Below are 27,876 nucleotides of genomic sequence, written 5' to 3' on the forward strand. Positions count from 1 at the left end.
CTCCAGGGGATCTTTGCCACCCAGGGATCGAACCTGCATCTCTTATGTCTCCTGCCTTGGGAGGCGGTTCTTCTGTCACTGGGGAAGCCCAGTGGCAGGGCCTTTGAAAACCCAGAAATAAAGTCCGAGGGAAAAGTGCCACCTGGAAGATGGGTGAAGATGCTGTCTCTCCACCAACCCCCACCCTGTTCTTGCTCACTAGCTCCGGACACCCTGACCTCATGGATGGTCTTAACCCCCCAGGTCCTTCTCTCTCCATGGGGGCCTTGAGCTAATGGTTCCATCTACCTGGAATGCCCATCCCTTGACTATCCCCATCACAGACATCTCATTTTCTCTCTCTCTCTCTCTTTTTTTTTATACACCTAACAGGTATTGTGTTTTTACAACTTGAAAGTTTGTGGCACTTCTGTGTTGAGTAGGTCTATTGGCACCATTTTCCAACAGCATTTGCTCATTTCAGGCCTCTGTGTCACATTTGATAATTCTTACAAAATTTCAAAACTTTTCATTATTATTATATTTGTCATAATGATCTGTGATCTCTGATGTCACTATTGCAAAAAGATCACGACTCACTGAAGGAGCAGATGATGGTTAGCATTTTTTTTAGCAATAAAGTGTTTCATTAATTAAAGTATGTACATTGTTTTTTTGGAAGACAGGCTACTGCACATTTAGTACACAACAGTCTAGTGTAAACATAACTTATATGCACTGGGCAACCAGAACATGTGGGAGACTTACTTTATTGTAATATTTGCTTTATTGCAGTGGTCTGGAACCAAATGGGGCTTCCCAGGTGGCATTAGTGGTAAAGAATCCACCTGCCAATGTAGGAGATGCAGAAGATAGGGTTTAGATCCCTGGGCTGGGAAGATCCCCTGGAGTATGAAGTGGCAACCCACTCCAGTAATCTTACCTGGAAAATTTCATGGACAGAGGAGCCTGGAAGTCAACAGTCCATGGGGGTCACAAAGAGCAGACACAACTGAGCAATGGAGCCTTGGAACCAAACCCATAATATGTCTGAGTTCTGCCTGTACTGGCTGCCTCTTGTCTTCCAGAACGTGTTCCCCATATCCCCCCAGTCTAAGGAGCTTTGCTGGCCTTCTCCATGTAACACCCTATTTCTTTCCTTCCTGGCATTCTATCATCCTTAATTCTTTGACAGTCCTCCCTTCAAAAGATGGACCCAGATTACCCTCCTTCTGAACGTGGGTGACTCTCTTGGAGGAGCAGAGTGTGGCAGGAGCGACGGTGGTAGCACGTCTCAGGCTGCCTGACTCTACACCCGATTGTCATTTCTGGGGGGACCGGATGCCACGGCGTGGGGATGCTCCAGCAGCCCTACAGGGAAGCCCATGTCAGGAGGAACTGAAGCCTCCCACCAGCAGCCAGCACCAACTCGCCAGGTAAGTGCCTGAGCCTGCTCAGAAAGCAGGCTCACCAGCCAGCCAAGCCCTGAGATGATGGCAGCCCAGACAAAAGCAGATGGAACCCAGAGGTACCCTGAACCTGACCTACCCAGCCAAGCCAGTCCCCAAATTCCTGGCCCCCCAGAAGATACCAGAGATAGTGTTTCCTGCTAGTCTAAGCCACTAGATTTTGGGGTGTTTGTAAAGAAGCAAATTAATATGAACACTAAAGTGCTATTGAAAGTGAAACTCTCTCAGTGGAGAAACAATGGAAACAGTGAAAGACTATTTTTCTGGCCTCTGAAATCACTGCAGATGGTGACTGCAGCCATGAAATTAAAAGGCACTTACTCCTTGGAAGAAAAGCTATGACCAATCTAGACAGCATATTAAAAAGCAGAGACATTACTTTGCCAACAAAGGTCCGTCTAGTCAAAGCTATGGTTTTTCCAGTAGTCATGTATGGATGTGAGAGTTGGGCTATAAAGAAAGCTGAGCGCCAAAGAACTGATGCTTTTGAACTGTGGTGTTGGAGAAGACTCTTGAGAGTCCCTGGACTGCAAGGAGATCCAACCAGTCCATCCTAAAGGAGATCAGTCCTGAATACTTGTTGGAAGGACTGATGCTGAAGTTGAAACTCCAATACTTTGGCTACCTGATGTGAAGAACTGACTCGTTGGAAAAGAGCATGATGCTGGGAAAGATTGAGGGCAGGGGGAGAAGGGGACGACAGAGGATGAGATGGTTGGATGGCATCACTGACTTGAAGGACATGAGTTTGAGTAAACTCCAGGAGTTGGTGATGGACAGGGAGGCCTGGCCTGCTGCAGTCCATGCGGTTGCAAAGAGTCAGACACGACTGAGTGACTGAACTGAAAGTGCAATTATCCTCGTTTTATGAATAAGCACACTGAGACTCAGAGAGGCTAAATGACTCAACTAAGGCCACACAGAGTCAGAATTTGAACAGAGGTGGCCAGATTCCACATCTCCTGACCACTGCACCATATTATCTCCCCCAAGAATGTTCTCAAACCCTTTTTACTTGTGGACAGTGTATCTCAAATAAGGGACAGATTGGGTGGTAGGGAGGCACTGGACCCTCCCCGCTGCAGTCAGATGCAAATTCAGGCCCTGCAGACAGGAGAGAGCTCTGTGACTTAGTTGGGTGTCCCACACCACTCCAGAGTCAGAGGATCCGGACTCACGGCCACCAGCCCCCCAGCTGTCACGTGCTGGGGCCCCTGCTCCTGTGTCTGCTTCGAATGTCAGATGCGCTCTTCCCACTCAAGAACCTATCTTGCCCATCATCCCTACCTGCCACCTTTTGGGGTTCAAGAACACCCCACACCCCTCCCCTCCTTTCATCAGAGCCTGCCTGGCCCTCCTGTCATCCAGATTAGGAGGTCCAGGATGAAGAGGGAGCACTCTTTTGTTACTTTCCTCACCTGTGCTGGGAATGGAACGACCCATCCCTTCAATGCACATTTCTGGAGTTGGGGGGGATGGTGTTAGCCTGGCTTGACTAAGGGATGGCCAGAGGGCCTTGGCTGAGAGCCTGGGCCCAGAGGGACATGGCGGGTTCAGAGAAAGCCAGGGAGGTGAAGAAGGAACTGGAGGAAGACACGGCCTGGGGATCCGGGTTCCAGGCCCACGAAGCTGGGTGAGGGAGGCTTGCTGTGGCCCTGGTGGCTCAGTGGTACAGAATCTGCCTGCAGTGCAGGAGACACACGTTCGATCCCTGGGTCAGGAAGATCCTCTGGAGAAAGAAATGGCCACCCACTGAGTGTTCTTGCCTATGGACAGAGGAGCCTTGTGGGCTACAGTTCATGGGATTGCAAAGGTGGGCATGACTTAGTGACTAAATCACCATCACTGCCACTCCTCAAAGTATGGGAGGAGTTTGGGATATGTGCATGCATACAAGGAGTTCATGTGTGTGCTGTGTTTGTGTGAGCTTGTACATTTACACATGCACACATGCTCACTGCTAAACTTTTTACACTTTTGACCCCAGAATCTGATAAAGTCCAGAGAGGAGAAGAGCGAGGTCCCCCTTGCCATAGATCATATAGAGATCAGTTCAGTTCAGTCGCTCAGTCATGTCCGACTCTTTGCAACCCCATGGCCTGTAGTACAACAGGCCTCCCTGTCCATCACTAATTCCTGGAGTTTACCCAAACTCATGTCTATCGAGTCGGTGATGCCATCCAACCATCTCATCCTCTGTCGTCCCCTTCTCCTCCCGCCTTCAATCTTTCCCAGCATTAGGGTCTTTTCAAATGAATTAGTGCTTCGCATCAAGTGGCCAAAGTATTGGAGTTTCAGCTTCAGCAACAGTCCTTCAAATGAATATTCAGGACTGATTTCCTTTAGGATGGACTGGTTGGATCTCCTTGCAGTCCAGGGACTCTCAAGAGTCTTCTCAAACACCGCAGTTCAAAAGCATCAAATAGACGAGAAGGTGAGATGGTCTGGGGTCAGTCTGGAACCTTGTAGCTTTCTAGGGGCAAAGATATTTGCATGTTGTTTGTAGTTTTTCTCAAACGTGTGGGCCATTCAACTTGAAGTCTGCAATACTGAATGCAGATGTCTTCCTCTGCATGGAATGCAGATGTACCCTCTTCCTTTCTCGTTAGGAGGACCTGAGGTTCATCTGCACTCTCTGCTCTGTGCCCTCTCCCCCCGCCCCCCCCACTAGCAGGACAGTGGCCCTGAGCACATAATGACACCCAGAACAGCCGTAAAACACAGGCCAGCAGTCATCCTGAGCCAGGAGTGCCCAGAACACACTGACAGGTTGAACTCTTTCAGGGAGACTTCCCTTTTTTCTTGAAAGGATCTGCCCACAGCTGGTACAGAGCAGGCACCCAGCTCTACCTAGCAGACATCACCATCCACAGCAAGAAGCCCTGCAACCCTCCTCCCCACCTGCGTCTCAGACCCTCACCCAGAGACTCCCACCCCGGGAGGAGCTAAGTATTAGATGGGAGCTGAAGTGAGAGGGAAAAGCCCACCCAGCCTGGCTTCCCTGCTGCCCCAGAGGCCCTGCTCGGCTGCATTTTGCTCCCCCACATGTCTGGCTCACCGATGCCACTTCCAATGGCTTCCTGGGTAGAGGCAGACACTTGGTCTCTGGAAGGCAACTCAGCAAAGGAACAGGTCACGAGGCTTCCTACCCAAGTTACTCAAAATTTAAGGACGAGCCAGCCACAGGGGCTCCAGTCCTGGGGTGATGGACAGGCTGTGTCTGAGTCTTGGGAGAGAAATGGGCCCCTCCTCCAGGGGCTGGCCACAAGCAACTGCCTGTCCCTTGGCTGGACACAGAGCTTGCCCCTCTCCTGGGTGTCTCACACAGGAGGCCACAAGGTCCCCAGTGAGGTCCGCACTTGTTTACCATCCACGGCCACAGCTGTGTGCACCTAATGACTTCAGAGGTCTCACCAGGAAAATGCGGGTGGTTCCTGCTATGGCCTGGGGCGGAAAAAGCCACGCCCCCCTGGGTCCTCGGGGACCCATCTAGTTGCATTTTTGGATTAGAGCTGCTCATCTGTGGCCCTGCTTGCACGTTAGGATCTTAGGCAAGAGTCTAAGAAATCCCGGAGTCTAAGCCCCACCGTAAGGCAATTTGAATCCCAGTCTCTGGGGGTAAGGGACTCCCCAGGTGGCACTAGTGGTAAAGAACCTGCTGCCAATGCAGGAGACTTAAGAGACGCGGGCTCCATCCCTGGATTGGGAAGATCCCCTGGAGAAGGGAAAGGCAACCCACTCTAGCATCTCTGCTTAGAGAATTCCATGGACGGTGGAGCCTGGTGAGCTACAGTCCATACGGTCACACAGAGCTGGACATGACTGAAGTGACTTAGCATGCATGCACTCTGGGGCAGAGCCTGTCTGCAGAACCCCTCAGCTCTTTCTGACAGGCAGCCAGGGGTGAGAAGCAGTGGCCGAGAAGAGTGATGCTCCTATCTCGTTTCTGCAGGGTGCTTTTCCCACCCCCAGAATCTGTGCCGAGGAATAAACAGGCAGATAAGAACAAGCACTGCTCCGGGTGATGCGCTCCTTGCAGTTCCCCGGCTCCTGAGAAGCCCGGAGTCCTCGAAAGCCCCTGGCGGGCAGCCTCCAGTAGTGCGTGGGACTCATGACAGATGAATTTCCCAAAGTTCCTGGGAGAACAGGAGGCCTCCCACCTCTGGCTGTGTGCCGGTCCTGAGGGTCAGAGCCTGCAGCCCCTACCCTGCCCACGTAGGGAGTCTGAACCCAGGACCTGTAAGCAAGGATGGAGCGCCAGGGGTGAAGAGCAAGGACAGCGTCATCTCTGCCTCTCTCCCATCCTCCTCTTCTGCCTCCCACTCCTGATCCCAGAGGGACTGTGGAACCCGTGCCAGCCCCTCTGGCTGTTCTATGGGGTTCAGGCATGCCAGCCAGCAGGATCTCTGAATGTTACGAGATCCTGACCGGGCACATTCCTGGGACCTTCTTCATCCACTGTCAAAGGAGGGGCTAAGGGGGCCTGTCCCTCCCTTCCTTCACACCCAGTTCTGCCTGGGAGGTGGTGGAGTCCAAGGTATTGGGCAGCCATGGATTAAGCCCTCATGCAGCCCCCTGACCCAGGCACCCTGGACCCCTCTGCTGGAGAACACGGCCTGGGAGTGACTCGTGGGCACAGCAGCTGCCCACACCTTGTATGTTTCCTGAGTCACTTGGAACAGCCACCCTCTTCATCTAAGTCAGAGTTCCACTGTAGGCTCACCCCATAGCAGTCTTTCTCAGAAGATGTATTCTTCTGGGTGAGGCAGTTGGTCTGCCCCCAGGATGACCACCACCACTACCAGACCCCCAAGACTGGCGAGGACTGGTGAAGAGTCCTCTGTGAGTGGCGTCAGCTGGCTGAGATTCCAGGGTCAGATACACAGGGGATCAGCAGTGTTACAAGGGCTGGACCTCTGCCCAGGGATGCTGCTGCCCCCGTCTCCTCTGTCCCCATGGACCCCTCCAAGACTTGAGCCTGATCCACAGGGGGTCCCCAGGCCCCCTCATCCTATGCACAATGCTGCTAGCTGTGGCCCCTGTGCTGGCTGAAGAGAAGCTGGGTCTCCCCACGTGCTTTCTGGAACCTTCTCCCTTTCACCCCCTTCATTGCTTGTGATGGTGTTCAGAGAGATTATTTGAGTGACAGTTGGTTCAACACTCAAAGGCCATGTTGACTAGAAGGGGAACCAAGTCCTTGATCAGCAAAGTAGATGATTATGACATCGGTTATATTTAAAATGAAGTCGCATCAAGCCACTGTAGAAAACAGACTTCTCAAAAACCTAAAAACAGAATTATCCTGTGATCCCAAATCACTGTGGATGGTGACAGCAACCATGAAATTAAAAGATGCTTAGTCCTTGGAAGAAAAGCGATGACAAACCTAGACAGCATATTAAAAAGCAGAAACATCACTTTGCTGACAAAGGGCACCATAGTCAAAGTCAAAGCTTTGGTTTTTCCAGTAGTCATGTAAGGGTGTTAGAGTTGCACCATAAAGAAGGCTGAGCACCAAAATATTGATGCTTTTGAACTATAGCACTGGAGAAGGCTCTTGAGAGTCTTTTGGACTCTCAGTCAATCCTAAAGGAAATCAATCCTGAATATTCATTGGAAGGACTGATGTTGCAGCTGAAGCTCCAGTACTTTGGTCACCTGATGGGAATAGCCAGCTCATTGGAAACGACCCTGATGCTGGGAAAGATTGAGGGCAGGAGGAGAAAGGGATGACAGAAGGTGAGATGGTTGGATGGCATCACCAACTCAATGGACACGAGTTTGAGCCAACTCTGGGAGATAGTGAAGGACAGAGAAGCCTGGTATGTTGCAGTCCACGAGACTGTAAGGAGTAAGACACCACTTAGAGACTGAACCACAAAAACAGTGACCCAGCAATTACACTCTTGGGTGTATATACAAGAAAACTCCAAAACACTAATTCAAAAAGATACATGCCTCCTCTGTTCTTAGCAGCACTATTCACAATAACCAAAACATGGAGACAACCTAAATGCCTGTGGACAGATGAATGGACAAAGAAGATGTGGTGCATATAACAATATGCAAAATGGAATACTACTCAACCATAAAAAGAATGAAAAGTTGCCATTTTCAACAACATAGATGAACTTGGAGTGTATTACGTTTAATGGAATACGTCACACAGAGAAAGACAAATACTGTGTGATATCATTTATATCTGAAATCTAAAAAATACAACAAACTGGTGAAAGTTACTGAAAAGAAGCAGACCCATAGGTACAGAGAACACAGCTAGTGGTTACTGGTTGGGAGAGGAAGAGAAGAAGGGGAATACGGGCGTGGGGGACTAAGAGGTACACATCGTTACACACAGAATAAACTACAAGGATGTATTGGACCACAGAGGGAAATAGCCAATATTTTATGATAACTATAAATGGAGTATCAGTTCAGTTCAGTTCAGTCACTCAGTTGTGTCCGACTCTTTGCGACCCCATGAATCGCAGCACGCCAGGCCTCCCTGTCCATCACCAACTCCTGGAGTTCACTCAGACTCACGTCCATCAAGTCAGTGATGCCATCCAGCCATCTTATCCTCTGTCGTCCCCTTCTCCTCCTGCCCCCAATCCCTCCCAGCATCAGAGTCTTTTCCAATGAGTCAACTCTTCACATGAGGTGGCCAAAGTACTGGAGTTTCAGCTTTAGCATCATTCCTTCCAAAGAAATCCCAGGGCTGATCTCCTTCAGAATGGACTGGTTGGATCTCCTTGCAGTCCAAGGGACCTTTAGAAATTGTGACTCGCTATATGGCACACTGGTAATTTATATAATATTGTACATCAACTATACTTCAACAAAAATGGAATTGTATCACAGGGCAATGCATTTATGGAAACTGACAGTCAACACTATCCCTTTATAAAGACTGTGGTAAGGGAGATTGAGTTCCTGGTGTTACTGTAAAGGGTGCCTTGTCATGGGAATGAGTGAAGAGCAATTTGATTTGAAGGGATTTTCTCCTTCTGAAGCAGCAGGCTGAGAAAATGGAACCATGTGAGCCATTAGCTGAGCATCTGGGAAGCATAACAGATGAAGAAGAAGAGGGAGACTTTATCCCTTTATCTTTCCAGGTACTGTTCTGTGTGTCAACACAGATTCACACCCAAGTGGCCAGCCCATGCATGCTATTTTGTAGCCTTCTCATCAGTTTGCATCTGGATTCCTGCAGGGGTCTCTAAGTTTAGGTCACAGCTCCAGTCTTCCCTACTCCACTTCCTTTTTACTTAGAAAATGGAAGTATAGTTGATTTACAATGTCATGTTAGCTTCAGGTGTAAAACAGGTAGAGACTCCACTTCCTTTTTCACAGAGCTTCCAACTGGGCTCTTTCTAGTTCAGATCCCATCATGTTCCCAAATGAGTTTCCAGGTCATCTGCTGGAAGGTTGTGTTTTTAAGGGTGAGTGTGTGGCTGGTCATCTCATGATCTGCTAGTGCTTTGAAAGTGCTTTCAGAACGTGCCTCAGCTAAGTGGAGAGCTGGGGAGAAGCAAATGGTGCAAACAAACCAGAAGCTCTGCTCCGAGGTACAGACTTAGTTTGGCACACCACGAATATTTCACTCAAAACTTCGCCTTTTCTTGGGTGGAAGTGGTGGTGTGCTGGAGCTTGCTTGATTGGCTAGGATAGCAGATTGTCAAATTTTAGGTGTATGAGCTGATTGTCAAACATGGCCATTGTTAAAAATTAAATTATGCAAATTTACAATTATCTTCAAGGCAAATGAGATCAATACTCAAAACTCATCACTTTCCTACTCACTTCTTGAAGTTATTTACATGTTGTATCTAAAACGTGGAAATTCTGCAGTATAGCATTGCTGAAGTCACTTTGATAGGTGGAAATTGGCCATGGTGGGAGTATTTCTACCAGGGAAACTGTCAACGCAACTGATGAAAGCTCGGGTTATTGTTCTGTTGGCTGTCAAGATGGGTGGTTATGAACTAGCGGTGATTTTGTCCCCAGGGGACATTTGTCAACGTTTGAGATTTTGATGGTCACGGACGGGGGCATTACTGGCATAGTGGGTAGAGGTCAGGATGCTGTTAAACATTTAATACATACAGGACAACCCCTAGGAAAAAGAATGCTCAGACTCTCTGGTCTGAAATGTCAGTAGTGAAGCTGAAAAATTCTGCTCTGGATTCAAGGAAGAAACAGGAAATTGTTAATAATGCAGATTCAACTTAAGAGTGTCTCATGTCTGTACCTGTTATATTATGAATACCACCAAAAAACTGAGGAAAGATTCAAATTGTATTTGAAAACTATTATTTGGTTCAAGAAGCTGTTCGGGTCACTGATGAATGAGTGAAATCCGACTTGCATCGTCACCTTCTGTGTTTCACTAAATGCAAATGCAAGTCTCAACCAACATTCCTGTTGGAATGACACTCATTTGTCCATGGCAACCATAGGCTGGCTGCAGGAGCAAGAGTTCTGGAAAATTCCACAAAAATGTTCTGTGAGAATCAGTGTGGATTTACACTATGTGGAATTACAATAAAAAGACTATGTATGTTGTTATTTGTAAATTGTATGCTCTATGTCCTTTTGATCAATACAATTTATTACAAAAATATGTGTGTATGTACACATTATTTTTCCTAGCCAGCTTGTTGATGAACGTTTACCGGCATACCATTGGTTAGAAGCAGCAAAGTTATCTGATGTTCCAGTGTAACACACTCTTTTCGTGTCCTCAGCAATATGTTCATGAATTTTACATCTTGAGAAAGCACAGTGCCGTTCTGGGCAGCTATTTTCCTGGAGGGATTGGGGTAGGGATGATTACGAAAGCATGATCTGGCTGGTTCCATGGGTGGGTGGAGTAGGAAGCCTCCCTTGCAATGTGATTTGGGCTTCTGGAAGCCTACCTACCACCCTGTACATACCATTCCAGGGACCTGTCTCCTGTGTCATACGGGCCCTTTTGGAGATAGGTGGTTTGTCACTAGGCTAGGAAGGGATGGATGTAGACAGGGACAGAAGGCATGGGGGTGGGTAACACCGTGGGTGCCTTGATTTTTTGGCAGGGTTTTGATCATGCATTTAATCCATTAGATCCCATGGGAGTCGATCTGGGGAAGGCAGAACTGGCCTGGTGAACTTTGATTACAGGCATGGGAGGGAGAGCAGAGTGTGAGGAGTCACAGTGGGGCAGGGCCCCTCGAGGGAGCTCAGGGAAGGCTACCAGGAAGTGAAGAGGCAGCCTCTGCCTGATTTGCAGCTGCACTGTGTGCTGCGCTCAGTCGGTCAGTCGTGTCCGACTCTTTGCAACCTCAAGGACAGTAGTCTGCCAGGCTACTCTGTCCGTGGGGATTCTCCAGGCAAGAACACTGAAGGAAATGAAAGCGGAAGCTCCACAAATGGGATGCAACTCTCCTGAGGCCAACTTTGATATCCGGAGGACCTCCTGGCCCCCGATATGCCCCAGCTTAGTGCTGGGAACTCTGTGTATGGGATCAGAATCATCCTAGACTTGACAGTTCTAATGTATCAGTTGCTCAGCCTTGTTGGACTCTTCGTGACTCCACAGACTCTAGTCCATCCAGGGGATTCTCCATGCCATGCCCTTCTACAGGGGACCTTCCTGACTCAGGGAGCAAACCCCAGTCTTCTGCATAGCAGGCAAATTCCTTACTCTCTGAGTCACGGGGGAAGCTTTAAGAATTGTGGGGCAGGTCAGGTCTGAGCTCCGGCCGATCGTCCGCCGCCGCACAGCTTGCCGCCATGGCCCTCAGCGATGCCTACGTGCAGAAGCAGATTAAGCACATGATGGCTTTTATTGAACAAGAAGCCAATGCGAAAGCAGAAGAAATTGATGCAAAGGCAGAAGAAGAGTTCAACATTGAGAAAGTTCGTCTTGTCCAAACCCAGAGACTGAAGATTATGGAATATTATGAGAAGAAAGAAAAGCAGATTGAGCAGCAGAAGAAAATTCAGATGTCCAATTTGATGAATCAAGCGAGGCTCAAAGTCCTCAGAGCGAGAGATGACCTTATCACAGACCTACTAAATGAAGCAAAACAGAGACTCAGCAAAGTGGTAGAAGATACAACCAGGTACCAAGTGCTGCTGGATGGACTGGTCCTCCAGGGTTTGTACCAGTTGCTGGAGCCCCGGATGATCATTCGCTGCAGGAAACAGGATTTCCCTCTGGTGAAGCTGCAGTGCAAAAAGCAATCCCCCTGTACAAAGTTGCAACCAAAAGAGACGTTGATGTCCAGATTGACCAGGAGGCCTACCTGCCCAAGGAGATAGCCGGCGGTGTTGAGATCTATAATGGGGACCGCAAGATCAAGGTGTCCAACACACTTGAAAGTCGGCTGGACCTCATAGCCCAGCAGATGATGCCCGAAGTGCAGGGAGCCTTGTTTGGTGCAAATGCCAACAGGAAGTTTTTGGACTAAGCCAGCAGGAGGTGCGTGACGAGGACGCTCCCATCATTGGAAGAAACGAGATGGCCTGTATAGCTTCCTCTTTGCTGTCCCCTGCCCTTATTTGTCAGTGGGTGCTCTTCTGTAGCTAATGTTCTCTGACTGATGGGTAATGATGGGAGTCTCAGTTAGTACATTAGGAAACCTTCCTCTAGCTTGTCTCAAAGTAGCACAGTTCCCGCCGTTCTGTAGCACACAGTTGCGGGGCCAGGTGCGTGCGTGTCCCGCACCTGCTGCTGTCCTGGGCTCCACCATCCAGCCTACAGGCGGTGGGGTGGTAGACTCAGTCCTCAAGTGCATGTGGGCCTCATCCCTTCCGGCAGCAGCAGCTTCTCGCCTATGTGTTTGGACATAGAAGTGTCTGTAAATGTGATTTAAGGTCTATTCCATGAATCTGCTCTATTTATTAAAACACAACGTGGAGGTGGAAAAAAAAAAAAAGAATTGTGGGGCACACTTCTTCATCCAGGTGGAAAAGAAGGGACCGGGAGGGACCCAAACTGCCTCAGTCCTCATCCTGGAGAAATTCTAAGTGTGTGGAGAAATGCTTGTGTCCCTGGGTTGGCTTCCAAATCCGTGAAAGTGTGTGGCCCCTTAGGGTTCCCTTAACTGCCAGGTCACGTGGCAGATGGACAGTCCTGTAGCATCATGTCTATCATGAGCATCATGTCTCATGGAGCAGTCCCTGACCACTGTCTCAGGGACACACAGGATGGGGCAGAGGGTCAAAAAGAGTAGAATTGTGGTATGTAAGATCTGCAAGGGGTCTGGGAACACTTTTGTTCAAATCTCATCCTTCACTGAGAAGGAAGCAGCTAGAGATTAGTGGCCTGTTGCAGGGGAGACGCTGGGTCACCCTCGGGGGCTCTCACTGCAATCCCACCCTTTCACCACTTCCCAGGCAAGATGGGAAGGTTGAGGAGAAAGCAGGAGGGTCAGAAACCCAGGTGAAAGACACGGTGATCGAAAGTTTGGTTTTCCTCTCCCTCCCCAAATCTTGAAGTTGCCTTTTAAAAAAAATTCTGAGATGAGAATTTAAATTTAATGTTCATGTTTCCCCTAAAAGAGTGGACTGATTAGATTTCAACTCAGATCGGTTGTTTGTATTTTCTGCACCAAAGCTTGGAAAATGATCTGTACTCAGAAGGAGACACAGAAGTCTGGAGGTCTGGGAAATCATACGTGAGAACTGAAAATTGTTTTTAGAAATGTGGGCTTTCATGCAAATTATATTTCTGAAGGACTTGGGCAAAATTTTTTAAATTGAAATACCGTAGGTGGCTGTGTATAGATTTTTTTATTTTCAAGTGTCTGTATGAGTCATTGTGAGTTGTCTGACTTTTTCTTCTCGGCCTTATGTCAGCCTGTGTGTCCTTCCTGAGTTGGTTGGTTGGTAGAGGAGGTTCTCTCAGGCCACCCCATACAGGTCACTGTGACACACCAGCCAGGGACATCTCCATGAGACATGATACACAAGGCCATCCATGTACCACGTGACATGGCAATTAAGGGAAACTCCAATACTCTGGCCACCTCATGCGAAGAGTTGACTCATTGGAAAAGACCCTGATGCTGGGAGGGGTGGGGGGCAAGAGGAGAAGGGGACGACAGAAGATGAGATGGCTGGATGGCATCACCTACTCGATGGACATGAGTCTGAGTGATCTCCGGGAGTTGGTGATGGACAGGGAGGCCTGGTGTGCTGCGATTCATGGGGTCGCAAAGAGTCGGACACGACTGAGCAACTGAACTGAACTGAACTGAACTGAGGGGCCACTTGCTTTTATTTTGGCTTCTGAATGTGCACATTGATAGCAACACGACAGGAAGGCATCTAAGCTGGTTTGAGAGTTACTGGTTTTGTATCTTTAAGTGGTTCTTTATTCTTACCAAGTTAGCAACGTAATAAAAAAGTAAGGAAGAAGAAAAATGAAGAACTGAGCAACCAAAATACAACAGTTGGCTTTGCAAGATGGAGGGTGGTCCTGGAGGTACATAGTACACAGGGTCACCAGACCTCTGAATTTTCCTGCCTGAAGAACCTGTCATGGTTCTGTGTAAGTGGAAGAGTTCTAGGTCTAGTGGACAGACTTGACACAGCAGAACAGAGAGTCACGGCCCTTGAATCAATTCCCAGATTTGGGGCTATAGTCCACGGAGTTTCAAAAGAGTTGGACATAACTTAGCAACTAAACAACAACAATTTTAGGCCAAGAACCTCTTTAATAAAGGGGATATCAGGTACTCACGAGCATGAATCCCAGCATATAGTTAAAATTTTATACTTAGTCTTTCTCCCAGTCTTCCCCAGAGGGATCTACAGCCAATTACCAGGGTTATTAAGCACTGGGGAAAGGAAATAATGAGACACGTTAGAGTTTACTAGACAGTGAGTCTGAAAGGAAACAGATTCCAGGCGATCCAAACCACTACTTTGATCAGAGCAGGGGTTAATGAAGGTCAGGTGATCAATGTCAAGTCCATCACTCAGTGGACTCACTGGGTCCTCAAACCCATCCTGGGGTTATTTCCCCAGTTCTGGAGTACATAAATGGAATAGTCATCTGAGCTATCTGAGGCAAACCATTCAATATGACAGTAATCCAAGTCTATGCCCCAACCTGTAAAGCTGAAGAAGCTGAAGTTGAATAGTTCTATGAAGACCTACAAGACCTTCTAGAACTAACACCCCCAAAAGATGTCCTTTTTAGGGGACTGGAATGCAAAAGTATGAAGTCAAGAGATACCTGGAGTAACAGGCAAATTTGGCCTTGGAGTATGGAATGAAGCAGGGCAAAGGCTAACAGAGTTTTGCAGAGAACTGGTCACAGCAAACACCCTCTTCCAACAACACAAGAGAAGACTCTGCACATTATCATCACCAGATGGTCAATACCAAGATCAGGTTGATTATATTCTTTGCAGCCAAAGATGGAGAAGCTCTATACAGCCAGCAAAAATAAGACTGGGACCTGACTGTGGCTCAGATTATGAATTCCTTATTGCCAAATTCAGACTTGAAGTTGAAGAAAGTAGGGAAAACCACTAGACCATTCAGGTATGACCTAAATCAAATCCCTTATGATTATGCAGTGGTAGTGACAAATAGATTCAAGAGATTAGATCTGATAGACAGAGGGCCTGAAATACTATGGATGGAGGTTCGTGACATTGTACAGGAGGCAGGGATCAAGACCATCCCCAAGAAAAAGAAATGCAAAAAGGCAAAATGGTTGTCTGAGGAGGCCTTACAAATAGCTGAGAAAGAAGAGAAGTGAAAGGCAAAGGAGGAAAGGAAAGATATACCCACTTGGATGCAGAGTTCCAAAGAATAGCACAGAGCGATAAGAAAGCCTTCCTCAGTGATCAATGCAAAGAAATAGAGGAAAGCAATAGAATGGGAAAGACCAGAGATCTCTTAAAGAAAATTAGACATACTAAGGGAATATTTCATGCAAAGATGGGCACAATAATGCACAGAAATGGTATGGACTGAACAGAAGCAGAAGATATTAAGAAGAGGTGGCAAGAATACACAGAAAAACTATACAAAGATCATCATGACCCAGATAACCACGATGGTGTGATCACTCACCTAGAGCCAGACATCCTGGAATGTGAAGTCAAGTGGGCCTTAGGAAGCATCACTACGAACAAAGCTAGTCGAGGTGATGGAATTCGAGTTGAGCTATTTCAAATCCTAAAGATAATGTTGTGAAAGTGTTGCACTCAATATGTCAGCAAATTTGGAAAACTCAGCAGTGACCACAGGATTGGAAAAGGTCAGTTTTCACTCCAATTCCAAAGAAAGGCAATGCCAAAGAATGTTCAAACTACGGCACAATTGCACTCATCTCACACGCTAGCAAAGTAATGCTCAAAATTCTCCAAGCCAGGCTTAATAGTACATGAACTGTAAACTTCCAGATGTTCAAGCTGGTTTTAGAAAAGACAGAGGAACCAGATATCAAATTGCCAACATCTGTTGGATTATCGAAAAAGCAAGAGAGATCCAGAAAAACATCTGCTTCTGCTTTATTGACTATGCCAAAGCCTTTTACTGTGTGGATCACAACAAACTGTGGAAAATTCTGAAAGAGATGGGAATACTAGACCACCTGACCTGCCTCCTGAGAAATCTGTATGCAGGTCAGGAAGCAACAGTTAGAACTGGACGTAGAACAACAGACTGGTTCCAAATCAGGAAAGAAGTATGTCAAGGCTGTATATTGTCGCCCTGCTTATTTAACTTCTATGCAGAGTACTTCATGCAAAATGCCAGGTTGGATGAAGCACAAGCTGGAATCGAGATTGCTGGGAGAAATATCAATAACCTCAGATATGCAGATGACACCACCCTTATGGCAGAAAGTGAAGAAGAACTTAAGAGCCTCTTGATGAAAGTGAAAGAGGAGAGTGAAAAAGTTGGCTTAAAGCTCAACATTCAGAAAACTAAGATCATGGCATCTGGTCCCATCACTTCATGGCAAATAGATGGGGAAACAGTGGAAACAGTGAGAAACTTTATCTTTCTGGGCTCCAAAATCACTGCAGATGGTGACTGCAGCCATGAAATTGGAAGATTCTTGCTCCTTGGAAGGAAACTTATGACCAACCTAGACAGCTTTTTAAAAAGCAGAGACATTACTTTGCCAACAAAGGTCTGTCTAGTCAAAGCTATGGTTTTTCCAATAGTCATGTATGGATGTGAAAATTGGACTATAAAGAAAGCTGAGCACTGGAGAATTGATGCTTTTGGAATGTGGTGTTGGAGAAGACTCTTGAGAGTCCCTTGGATTGCAATGAGATCCAACCAGTCCATCCTAAAGGAGATCAGTCCTGAATATTCATTGGAAGGACTGATGCTGAAGCTGAAACTTCAATAATTTGGCCACCTGATGTGAAGGACTGACTCATTGGAAAAGACCCTGATTCTGGGAAAGGTTGAAAGTGGGAGGAGAAGGGGACAACAGAGGATGAGATGGTTGGATGTTATCACTGACTCAATGGGCACGAGTTTGAGTAAACTCCGGGAGCTTGTGATGGACAGGGAGGCCTAGCGTGCTGCAGTCCATAGGGTTGCAAAGAGTTGGATATGACTGAGCAACTGAACTGAACTGACCTAAACTGAATTGGAAGAGATAAACCCAACAACTGGCAGGATCTCCATATGGGTTCCCTGAGCTATGGAGTGGGGCTTTCCCGATGGCTCAGCAGTAAAGAATTCAGCTGCAATGCAGGAGACCCAGGAGACATGGGTTCAATTCCTGGATGGGAAGATCCCTTAGACGAGGGCACAGCAACCCAGTCCAGTATCTTTGCTTGGAGAAACCCATGAACGGGGAGCCTGGCAGGTTACAGTCCATAGGGTTGCAAAGAGTCAAGCGTGACTGGAGCAATTGAACACACATGCATGCACAATCTCTGGAGTAAGGGCGTATGGTAGGAAAGGTCAAATGGTAGCCCTACTGCTGCTGCTGCTAAGTCGCTTCAGTCGTGTCCGACTCTGTGTGACCCCATAGACGGCAGCCCACCAGGCTCCCCTGTCCCTGGGATTCTCCAGGCAAGAACACTGGAGTGGGGTGCCATTTCCTTCTCCAATGCAGGAAAGTGAAAAGTGAAAGTGAAGTCGCTCAGTCGTGTCCAACTCTTTGTGACCCCATGGACTGTAGCCTACCAGGCTCCTCCATCCATGGGATTTTCCAGGCAAGAGTACTGGAGTGGGGTGCCATTGCCTTCTCCTAATGGTAGCCCTAGAATTGCCTTTACCCACAAAAATGGTAAATCAAATGTAATGTCTCATAATGGTGCCAGCACTGAGGACTGATGCTGAAGCTGAAGCTCCAGTGTTTTGGTCACCTGATGCAAACAGACGATTCATTGGAAAAGTCCCTGGTGCTGGGAAAGATGGAGGGCAGAAGAGAAGAGGGTGTCAGAGGATGAGATGGCTGGATGGCATCACTGAAGCAGTGGACACGAACTTGGGCAAACTTCAGGAGATGGTGAGAGACAGTGAAGGCTGGTGTGCTACAATCCATGGGGTTGCAGAGTTGGACAGACTGGGCGACTGAAGAACAATAACAATGGTAGTGATGATTTCCACCACCTCCCCACCCAACTTGCCTATTTGTGCAGGAGACAGATGTATTTCAGAGAATGACAATGGATTTATCACTCAATCAGATGAAAGTTCAACTGCAGCTGTTGTTCCAGATGTGGTTGTGTTGCTTGAGCAAATGAGCACATCCCCTGGCACCTAGTGTGCAGCTATTGATTTGGAAAGTATTTTCTTCTCTATGCCTGTTATTAGGGATCACCAGAGATAGTTTGATTTCAGCTAGCAAGGCCAGCAATATACCTTCCTCATCCAGACTTAACTCTTCAATCTAATGTCATAATACAATCTTCAGGGACCTTGATCACTCTTCCTTCCTATAATACATCACACTGGTTCATTAACTGGTGTGTGCATGCGTGTTCAGTGGTGTCTGGCTCTTTTCTATCCTGTGGGCTGTAGCCCACCAGCCTCCTCTGGGATTTTCCAGGCAAGAATACTGGAGTGGGTTGCCATTCCCTATTCCAGGGGATCTTCCTGACCGAGGGATCGAACCTGCATCTTCTGCATTGGCAGCAGATTCTTTTTACTACTGCACCACCTGGGAAGCCCTTAACCTGGTGACCTTATGCTGATTGGACCTAGAAGGAGAGAAGCAGCAACTGCTATAGTCTTGTTGGTAAGATGTTTGCATGCCAGAAGCTGGGAAGTAAGTTGCAGAAAAAGTTCAGGAGAATTACACCTTGATGAAATTGTCTAGCATTCAGTGGGGTTGGGCATGTCAAGACATCCTTTCCAAGTTGAAGAATGATTGTTGCATCTGTCCCTCTTACAACCTAAAATGAGGCACAGTGGGCCTATTTGGAGTTTAGAGGCAGCACAGTCATCCCTGGGGTGTGTTACTCCGGTCTGTGTGCTGAATGACCTGAAAAGCTGTGGGTTTATAACGGGGCTCAGAGTAAGAGAAGGCTCTGCAACAGGTCCAGGCTGCTGCACAAGCTGATCTGCCCCTCGGACCCTGTGATCTAGTATATCTGATCATGTCTGAAGTGTCAGTGCAGGTTGGGATTCTGCCTGAAGCTGTTGGTAGCTCCTGTAATCGAATCACAGTGCGGATCCTTAACATTTCCGTAACTGAGTTACCATGTGAACTCAGCTGTCCATCACGTATCGGTTATCGCCTGATCCATGGAGCCATCAAGTTGGGTGTGCATGGCAGGACTCCATTGTCAACTGGAGGTGATACATACAAGGTGGGTATATACGTGAGTGCTATAAATGTCAGTCAGTATACCTGGTGATTCATTTTGTCTGGAAGCAGAATAGCCAGGTGTGTGATTATATCCTGCTTCATGTGCTGTGGCCAATAGTGTGGCTGAACAGGCAGAGACCTGGAACAAATATGATCAAAAAACTGGTGACGAGGGGGCCTGGGAAAAGGTATGTGGTTAGATATCCTTGAATGGACAAAGAAGGGGCCCTTTGTAAATGCTCACCAAACGGTGACCTCTGTCAAGGGAGATTTTAATTATCAAATGGACAGGGTGGTCTCTCCTGTGGATACCAGTCAGCATCTTTTTCCAACCACTCCTGTCATTGCCCAGAGGCTCATGGATAAAGTGGCCATGGTGGCAGGGATGGAGGTTAGGCATGGATCAGGAACTCACAAGGCCACTGTGTCTACAGCCATGAATGAAGGCCCAGCCTATGAGAAGTAATTGGATCCTTGTGAATTCCCCAACATGGCACACTTCCATGGGGGTAACCAATCTGTTACCTGGTGACAGATTGATTACACGGGACCACTTCCATCATGGAAAGGGCAACACTTTTTTAAAAATATATGAATAGATACTTAATCTGGATTTGCCTTCCTTATGTGAAATTCTGCCAAAACTGGGATGTCCTTTAGGATGCAATATGTGCTCTAAATAGTGTCTGATATATGGTACTGTTGCTCCTATAGATTCCTAGATCCACTCACTATTACACCTAGCAAACATTTTTGCTTACCGGCCTCTCATTTTTAGGCTCTGCTGGTCTAGAAGTCTTGGTCTCTAAGAAGTAGTTCTTCCACCACAAGATACTATGATCGCATTGAACTGAAAGTTATGACTGCCATCAGCCACTCTGGGCATCTTGTGCCCCTGAATTAACAGGCAATGAAGGGGGTTAATGTACTAACTGGGGCACTTGATTCTAATTACCAAGGAGAAATTTGATTGTTACTACACAGGGGGTTAATGAAGAGTATGTCTGGAATACAAGAGATCCTTTAGGTCAACTCATAGTACTGCCATACTCTGTGATTAAAGTCAGTGGGAAATTACAAAACCCAATACCCAATACAAATTTGCATGACTGATAATGATCCAGACTCCTCAAGGATGACAGTTGGGTCACCCACTGGGAAAATATAATGGTCATTCAGATACACCAGCGTGGCTAAGCTACAGTCCCTAGTTACTCAAACCCCAATCTCGAGGTTGCCGTGAAGGTATTTGTAGATGTGATTAAAGTTCATAATCAATTGATCTGAAGTAAAGAAGATTATCCTAGATAATCTGGTCGTGTGAGGAGTTGCAGAAATGAGGACTGTGATAGTTACGAGTGTTTCTTCCTATTTTTAAGGCATATATTTGTATTTATATATTAACCAGCTAATTTTCTTTTCTTATTATCTAACATATGCTCAGTCGCTTCAGTTGTGTCTGACTCTTTGTGACCCTTTGGACTGTAGCCCGTAGGCTCCTCTGTGCATGGGATTCTCTGGGCAAGAATACTGGAGTGGGTTGCCATGCCCTCCTCCAGGGGGTCTTCCTGACCTAGAAATGACGGAATTCTAGGTCTCCATCCAATGGAATGCTCATCTCCTGCAACTCCTGCATTGCAGGTGGATTCTGTACCACTGAGCCACTGGGGAAGACCTATTATCTAACATAAAATCCATTAATAATCATTAACGTTCCATCTCAGATTTGAGGTACAGAAAGTCAAAGAAGATAGAACATCACTTGAGGGCTTTGCCCCACACATTTCAGACTGGCCTCCACAACTACGTAAACAATTCCTTACAGTAAGTATCTTAATATATGTCTCTTACTTGTTCTGCTTCTCTGGTAAACCTTAACAGATACACTTGATTTAATCCTCTTGTGGATTTTGCAATGAGTATCTGCTCACCAACCTTAGCAATGGGGCTGAAAGCACTGCTGGATTCAAGGAGACTTTCCAGATGGGTAATTCTGATTTATAGTAAATACGGTAATGACCACCTCATCTATAATGAATATCTTTTGGTTGAGGTAGACGTGCATCACTCCCACAGAGTATGCTTTTTGGGGAAAAAAGAAGCAGGGGTTTCTCTGGGCAAGTAAGTTTGAGAAATGATGTTAAAAAGATGTCTGTATTTCAGGATGCCTTATATGGTGATACTGCGCCTGAGAAGTCCAAAAGGAACGTAAAATAAGGTACCTTCTCATCTTGTTTGAATACGGAATGATTTCTCCCCTTTGGGGTATTGCAACACTAGAATTGCATGAGAAATATTTTAGGAAACACTTATCCATACATTCATGGTCCATAAATAAAATTCTGAGTGAGAAGAATCTTATCTCCTTAGGTTGCCTTTTTCTTCAGCCATGGTAAATTAGACTATCACCCTACCTTTAAAGACATTTTATAATAAAGACAGAGACCTAAGAATTAAAGAGTGTTCTGAAATTATATTTGAGAGAAGAATTTTCATATCCTAATCTCAAAAGGATGCCCAGTGGAAGCAGTATGTCAAGACAATTTATCATTATTTGCACATATTATTATGCTTATACCCAGCTGGTGAAATGGAAATCTTATAGTTTGTACATTCAGGATTCCTTGATAGAAACCCACACATGCATGTGTGTGTGCATATGCACACAAATACACACATTCAACCAATTTACAGGTTATAGTAGATGAAAGTGGCTTGTTTTTAATTCAGCCATTTAATATTTATTTTAGAATTATCATACTCTTAAATTCCCCTCTCTGATTTTTCCAGCAGTGAAACAAAAAGAAATTGAAGCAATGCTGTAAAATTAAATATTCTAAATTGGTTTAATTTTAAAAGACTAAATTATAAAGCTCAAGAGACTTGGGTAGAATGTCTCAGATTATGCTGCCACCTTAGCATTTTCCAATTTTTATCTGTATAGCATATGTTTCTCTTGCTCTTTACTCTCTCCTTGCCAAAAATTTTGGGGAGTTTCTTTAGCTTTCTCATTTTTATATCTTTTACTTTACATTCTAAAAAAAAATTATTCTCCACTAAATCTGATAAAGTACATTTCAAACAGGATAAAATCTAATTTACATATTTCGGCAGCATGAAGATACTGCTGCCATTTCTTTATGCTATACAGTAGTATATGCTGTGTGTGTGCTGGACCACAGCATCAGCTCAACAGGGATGCTGTGAAATGATTGCATCTTCTCAGGAAAAGTGACAAGTTTCTGGGAAAAATCCTTTTCATCCTTAATACATTAGCAAATTTAGTAGCAACTCACACACATACAGATTTATGCTCTTACTTCTCTAACAAACAAAGGTCACTGCTGTCTGCGACCCCTGCATCTTATCTGCTCAGCGCTAACTCTGCTGTCCTTTGCTCAATGCACGGCTTCATTATCCCCAAGTCCTCTGAGTGACCTTGCCCAGCAGTGGTCCAGCTCTTGCATTTCCACCCTCAGGACCCCTGGTCTGCATCACTGTTATTACTTTATCCTTGGGTTGTTACACTAGCTTCTTATATTTTGTCCTCTCACAGACGTTGTCCATGCCGTCATGCACTCCAGCACTTAGAATAAAGCTAAGCTCATGGTTAGTATTTTTAGAAGCTGAAACTCCAATACTTTGGCCCCCTGATGCGAAGAACTGACTCAGTGGAAAAGACCCTGATGCTGGGAAAGGTTGAAGGTGGAGGAGAAGGGGACAACAGAGGATAAGATGGTTGGATGGCATCACCTACTTGATGGATATGAGTTTGAGTAAACTCCAGGAGTTGGAGATGGACAGGGAAGCCTGGCATGCTGCAGTTCATGGGGTCACAAAGAGTCAGACATGACTGAGTGACTGAACTGAACTGAATTGAAGTACTATTATTAAGTATTAGAAAGTGAAAAGTGAAAGCATTGATCACTTAGTTACGTCTGACTCTTTGCGACCCTGTGGACTGTAGCCCACCAGGCTCCTCTGTCCACAGAATTTTCCAGGCAAGAATACTGGAGTGGGTTGCCATTCCCTTCTCCAGGGAATCTTCCCAACCCAAGGATCGAACCTGGGTCTCCTGCATTGTAGACAAAATTCTTTGCCATCTGAGTATGCTTAGTTAATTAAAGGTGAAGAACTGGTGTCTTGTTTTAGAAGGTGCATCGCGTTTTTAATTAATAGCATTCAGTGGAGTGAACAATCACCTTTCAGCTGCCACTTCTGTTATGAACTCATGAGTGCGCGCTCGGTCGCTCAGTTGTGTCTGACTCTTTGAGACCCCAAGGACTGTAGCCGGCCAGGCTCCTCTGTCTACCGGATTGTCAGGCAAGAACACCAGAGTGGGCTGTCATGCCCTCCTCCAGGGGATCTTCCTGACCCAGGAATCAGACCAGCATCTCTCATGTCTCCTGCATTGGTAGGCGGGTGAACTTCACAATACAAATCTTGCCTATTGAAGGAAATGAAGCGCCTGGTGCAGACTTCTCAGTCTGGCTCTTTTAGCGGTGTTCCTGGTATTGGTTGAAAGCAAGAGATGCTTCATAGGTGCTGGGAAAGGACTCTTAACCTTTACAGAAGAAAGAGAAACAATAGATCCCATAGGTGGAACCGGGAACACCAACCTTGACAGCAACCTTGCCCACCGGCAGCCCATTTTATCAAAAGCCCCAGGCATAGTCATTCTCTGCAGCTCAGAGACTCAGGAATGATGCCTGTCTCAGAAGGACAGGAAAATGTTCCTAATATTCTGACCATCAAGCTGGTAACAGCTGTTTGAAAAGAGGAAAGAAAAACATGACCCAAAGCGTCAAGGCCATCCTGCTTTTTCCAAGCCAGAAAAAGAACTGTGTTTGATCTATGGAAGGGGTTTATTTGAACAGAAGTCTCTAAAGGATTTGGAGTATAATGTTGTATGCTAGCGCTTGCCTGAGAGAGAATTCCCAAAGGAAAGACCTAGTCCCCTCACACGTTACTCTTTGCCGTGTCAAAGTCAACATTTCCATATACATGGCTTTTGAGCCTTTTCTAAGTGTGTTACACTAGCCCTCCAAACATAACTATCTCTTCCTAGAGAACTGCCTCTTCCTGGAGAATGTGGGAAAAGAATACATCACACTTCTGGAAGTGTTTCTCTTTTTCTTTTTTTGTGTTTTCCTAATTTTATAGAATGGAGCCACCAGGCTCCTCTGTCCATGGGATTTTCCAGGCAAGGACACAGGAGTGGGTTGCCATTTCCTTCTCCAGGAGATCTTTCTGATCCAGGGATTGAACCCTGGTCTCCTGCATTGCAGGCAGACTCTACCATCTGAGCCACCAGGGAAGCCCCAGTTTTATAGAATGAGCTTGTATTATTTTTATGATGGAAAAAATGTCTGTATATACCTATACCTCTAAAGGCAGCAACAGGATTGGTTCTGTTCATAGTTTTTTTCAATTTTTTAAAGATTGTTTTTTTTTTTTTTTGATGTGGACCATTTAAAAAGTCATTGAATTTGTTAACAATATTGCTTCTGTTTTATTTTTTGGTTTTTTGGCCACGAGGCAACCGAGATTTTTGCTCCCGGACTAGGGATCGAACCCAAACCCCCTGCGTTGGAAGGTGAAGTCTTAACCATTGGACTGCCAGGGAGGTCCCTGTTCATTAGTTCTTGCTTTTCAATTGTCATTAGAGAATTCTGTGCTTGGGATGTTTACTGCACCCATCCCAAACCCTGATGGAACTTTTGGGACCCCCAAACTCTGGCCCTTCTCACTGTATTTCTTTTCATGATTTTAAGACTCATTTTCTGTTTGAATTACGACAACGTCGCCCCATGTCCTGTGTCCCCTCCCCGCAGCACGTGTCTGTCCCTTTGCTCTGCGCTTGCCTGCCCCTGGTGGTCTCCCCTCTGCCTCAGTGATCCTACCCACCTGTCAAGGCTCATTTCTGATTCACGGCACTTTCTTGAATCTCCCTGAGTCCATCCAGACACAGCTCTTTTCTCTGAATTGTTACTACCCTCATTATCTGCAGCAATAGTATATTCCTAGAAGCATCACCTTGCTTTTGAGCAGCACTATGCTATTTTCAGAGCCTGTTCACACCCATTACTTCATCTGAGTACCCGGATTAGGGGAAGAGTGAGGCACTCACCCTCAGGCTTCCGCAAGTGCTCTGGGTTGGGTACCATCTTTGTTTAAAATGTTGATATTTTGTCCATGGGGTCGCAAAGAGTCGGACATGACTGAGTGACTGAACTGATCTGAACTGAATTTTGTTCACAATGAATTTTTCAGCATTCATTTTAATTTTTAAGTATATTGCATCAGAATAGGATTCGGCTTGATTCCTGAGTTTTTTGGTGCTTTTTAAAAGTTTGCACCTGTGGCCAGTGGCTCTCTGGCCTCACCCGAGTCCTGACCCTGCTTCATGCAGTCCATTCAGTGAGGGGTGCCCAGGATATCACAGGTCCACTTTGCACACAATAGAAGTCCTCTTTCCCACTTGACTCCAAGCTTGTAGGCATCTTTGGTTGATTTTGTCTTGCCCTCCCATGTCAGCATGTTGAGGTACCTGCTGGTGGCTTACTTCCAGGTGTAGCAATGTGATCGGGAATGTGTGATTGGGACCACTGAGCAGGACCCTATGGGACCTTCCCAGAACAAACTTTCCCCCAGGCCCTCTGAGTGCCTTTTGCCTGTAGAAAAACTTTAGTCAAAGAATAAATTTAATCAGAAAAGTGAGAAAATGCAGAAAGGAAAAAAGACAAGCAAGACAAAATAATAATAGTTTAGCTATTAAACAAAGTCAAGGACCTTTAGTTCCTCATCAAGACTGTAGACAATATCATGGCCAGGTCCTTTGCTCTGTTTTGCAGATGCTGAAACCCCCACCAGGTGGAAGAAGTTAACTGCGTGCTGCCCACAAGCACAGAGACCCCAGACTGGGTGGGACCAGAAGGTTGCTGATGGTGACTCCCAATTATCTCACCACCAAATGAGAAGAACGTTCATAAGCTGATCTCATGGCCCATAACCCCTTTTCTTCACCCTGTCTTTAAAAACCTTTCCCTGAAAGCCTTCAGGGCCTTAGGACTTTTAAGCACCAGCTCCCCAGACTCTTTGCTTGGCACCTGAAATATACACTGCATGTTCCTTCACCAAGACCCAGTGTGAGTAGACTGGCTTTACTGTGCAATGGCGTGTGGACTTGAGTTTGGTTCAGTAACACACGTGGGGACCATGAACTTGTAAAAAGCCTAGTCATTGCCCTTGACCTGTTCATGAGTGCCTCTGCCTGTAGACTTCTCTGCACATCCAGAAAATGAACTTCCTCTGCTTCAGAAGCCAAGTGCCCAAGGCTGCTGGATTCTTATCCTACTAGGTTATGGAGACTTCCTGTGTTATTTCACTGCACAGCTGTGTGTGTGTGTGTGTGTGTGTGTGTGTGTGTGTGTCTGTGTGCGCACGTGTAGGGGAGTCCCTGACTGCTGGTTATTCCTCTGTTGGTCTGAGATCATTCTGCCTGTTTGAAAATCGGAGACAGAGCGTGGGTCTAAATCATTACCTTGAGAGAACAAAGATAAGGAAAGAATGTGTTTCATTCAGTGCTTAAAAAAAATGAGCTATCATGCCATGAAAAGAGATAGAGGAGTCTTAAATGCTTCCTACCAAGTGAAAGAAGCCAATCTGAAAGAAGCCAATATGTGTGATGCCAGCTATATGACATTCTAGAAAAGGTAAAACTATGGAGACAGTGAAAAAGAGCACTGGTGCCGAGGGTTATGGGCTTGGAAAGGGGAGACAGATGAACAGCCTGAGCACAAAGGATCTTCAGGGTGGTGGAATGAATCTGATACTATAATGATGGATTCCCTGGTGGCTCAGAGGTAAAGAATCTGCCTTCAATTCAGGAGACACAGGAGATGAAGGTTCAACCCCTGGGGTTGGGAAGATCCGCTGGAGGAGGAAATGACAACCCACTCCAGTATTCTTGCCTGGGAAATCCCACCGACAGAGGAACCTGGTGGGCTACAGTCTAAAGGGTCACAAAGAGTCGCACACAACTGAGCAACTGAACACAACGCAGCACAAAATGATGGATACGTGTTATTACCTTTGTCAAGACCCACAGAATGTGCAACAAGATAGGGTCCTAATACAAACTACGGGTTTTAATTGATAATCAAGCATCAATATCATTTCATCAATATTGTTATATTGTAACAAATGTATCATATTTAATGCAAGATGTTAATAATTTGGAAACTCTGAGGTGGGGAGGGAGGGTGTGTAAGGAAATTCTCAGTACTGTCTGCTCAATTTTTCTGTAGACCTAAAACTTGAAAAAATTAAGTCTATTAATTAAAAGGAAAGCAGAAGAGAAGGAAAGAAGCTGGTTGTCTCATCTTCCAACCAAGGAAGGGCCTTGGTTCTAAACAGGGTGTTAGCAGGAAGGCTTGGTTGGGATGGGGTGAAGCAGGCTCCTTTGAAAGGTGGCACATGTCTGTTCCTGTCAGCCTCGCTCAGAGCAGCCTGCTTTCCGTTTCCAATCCACCACCCATTCTGCATTTAGTCCAGTGGAATTTTCAGTGATGTGGGTCGTGAGGGAAGTGTCCTGACACGGTAGATGTTCCCCGGGGATGTCAAATTTGATCCCCATTG

General features: G+C 46.2%; 2 protein-coding genes across 2 annotated transcripts in view; one reads left to right on the forward strand and one right to left on the reverse strand.

Moving 5' to 3' along the window:
* Positions 1–27,876, reverse strand: part of KCNJ6 (potassium inwardly rectifying channel subfamily J member 6) — a 329,855-nt gene that overhangs the window by 143,356 nt on the left and 158,623 nt on the right. The gene's annotated exons all lie outside the window — the stretch shown is intronic.
* Positions 11,159–12,352, forward strand: LOC102401571 (V-type proton ATPase subunit E 1-like). Its single transcript, XM_044948383.2, is given in 2 exon segments — positions 11,159–11,655; positions 11,658–12,352. Coding segments are annotated over 2 exon segments (678 nt in total). The 5' UTR covers positions 11,159–11,222; the 3' UTR covers positions 11,903–12,352.

Source organism: Bubalus bubalis, chromosome 1, assembly GCF_019923935.1.
Source record: "Bubalus bubalis isolate 160015118507 breed Murrah chromosome 1, NDDB_SH_1, whole genome shotgun sequence".
Classification (NCBI taxonomy): Eukaryota; Metazoa; Chordata; class Mammalia; order Artiodactyla; family Bovidae; genus Bubalus; species Bubalus bubalis.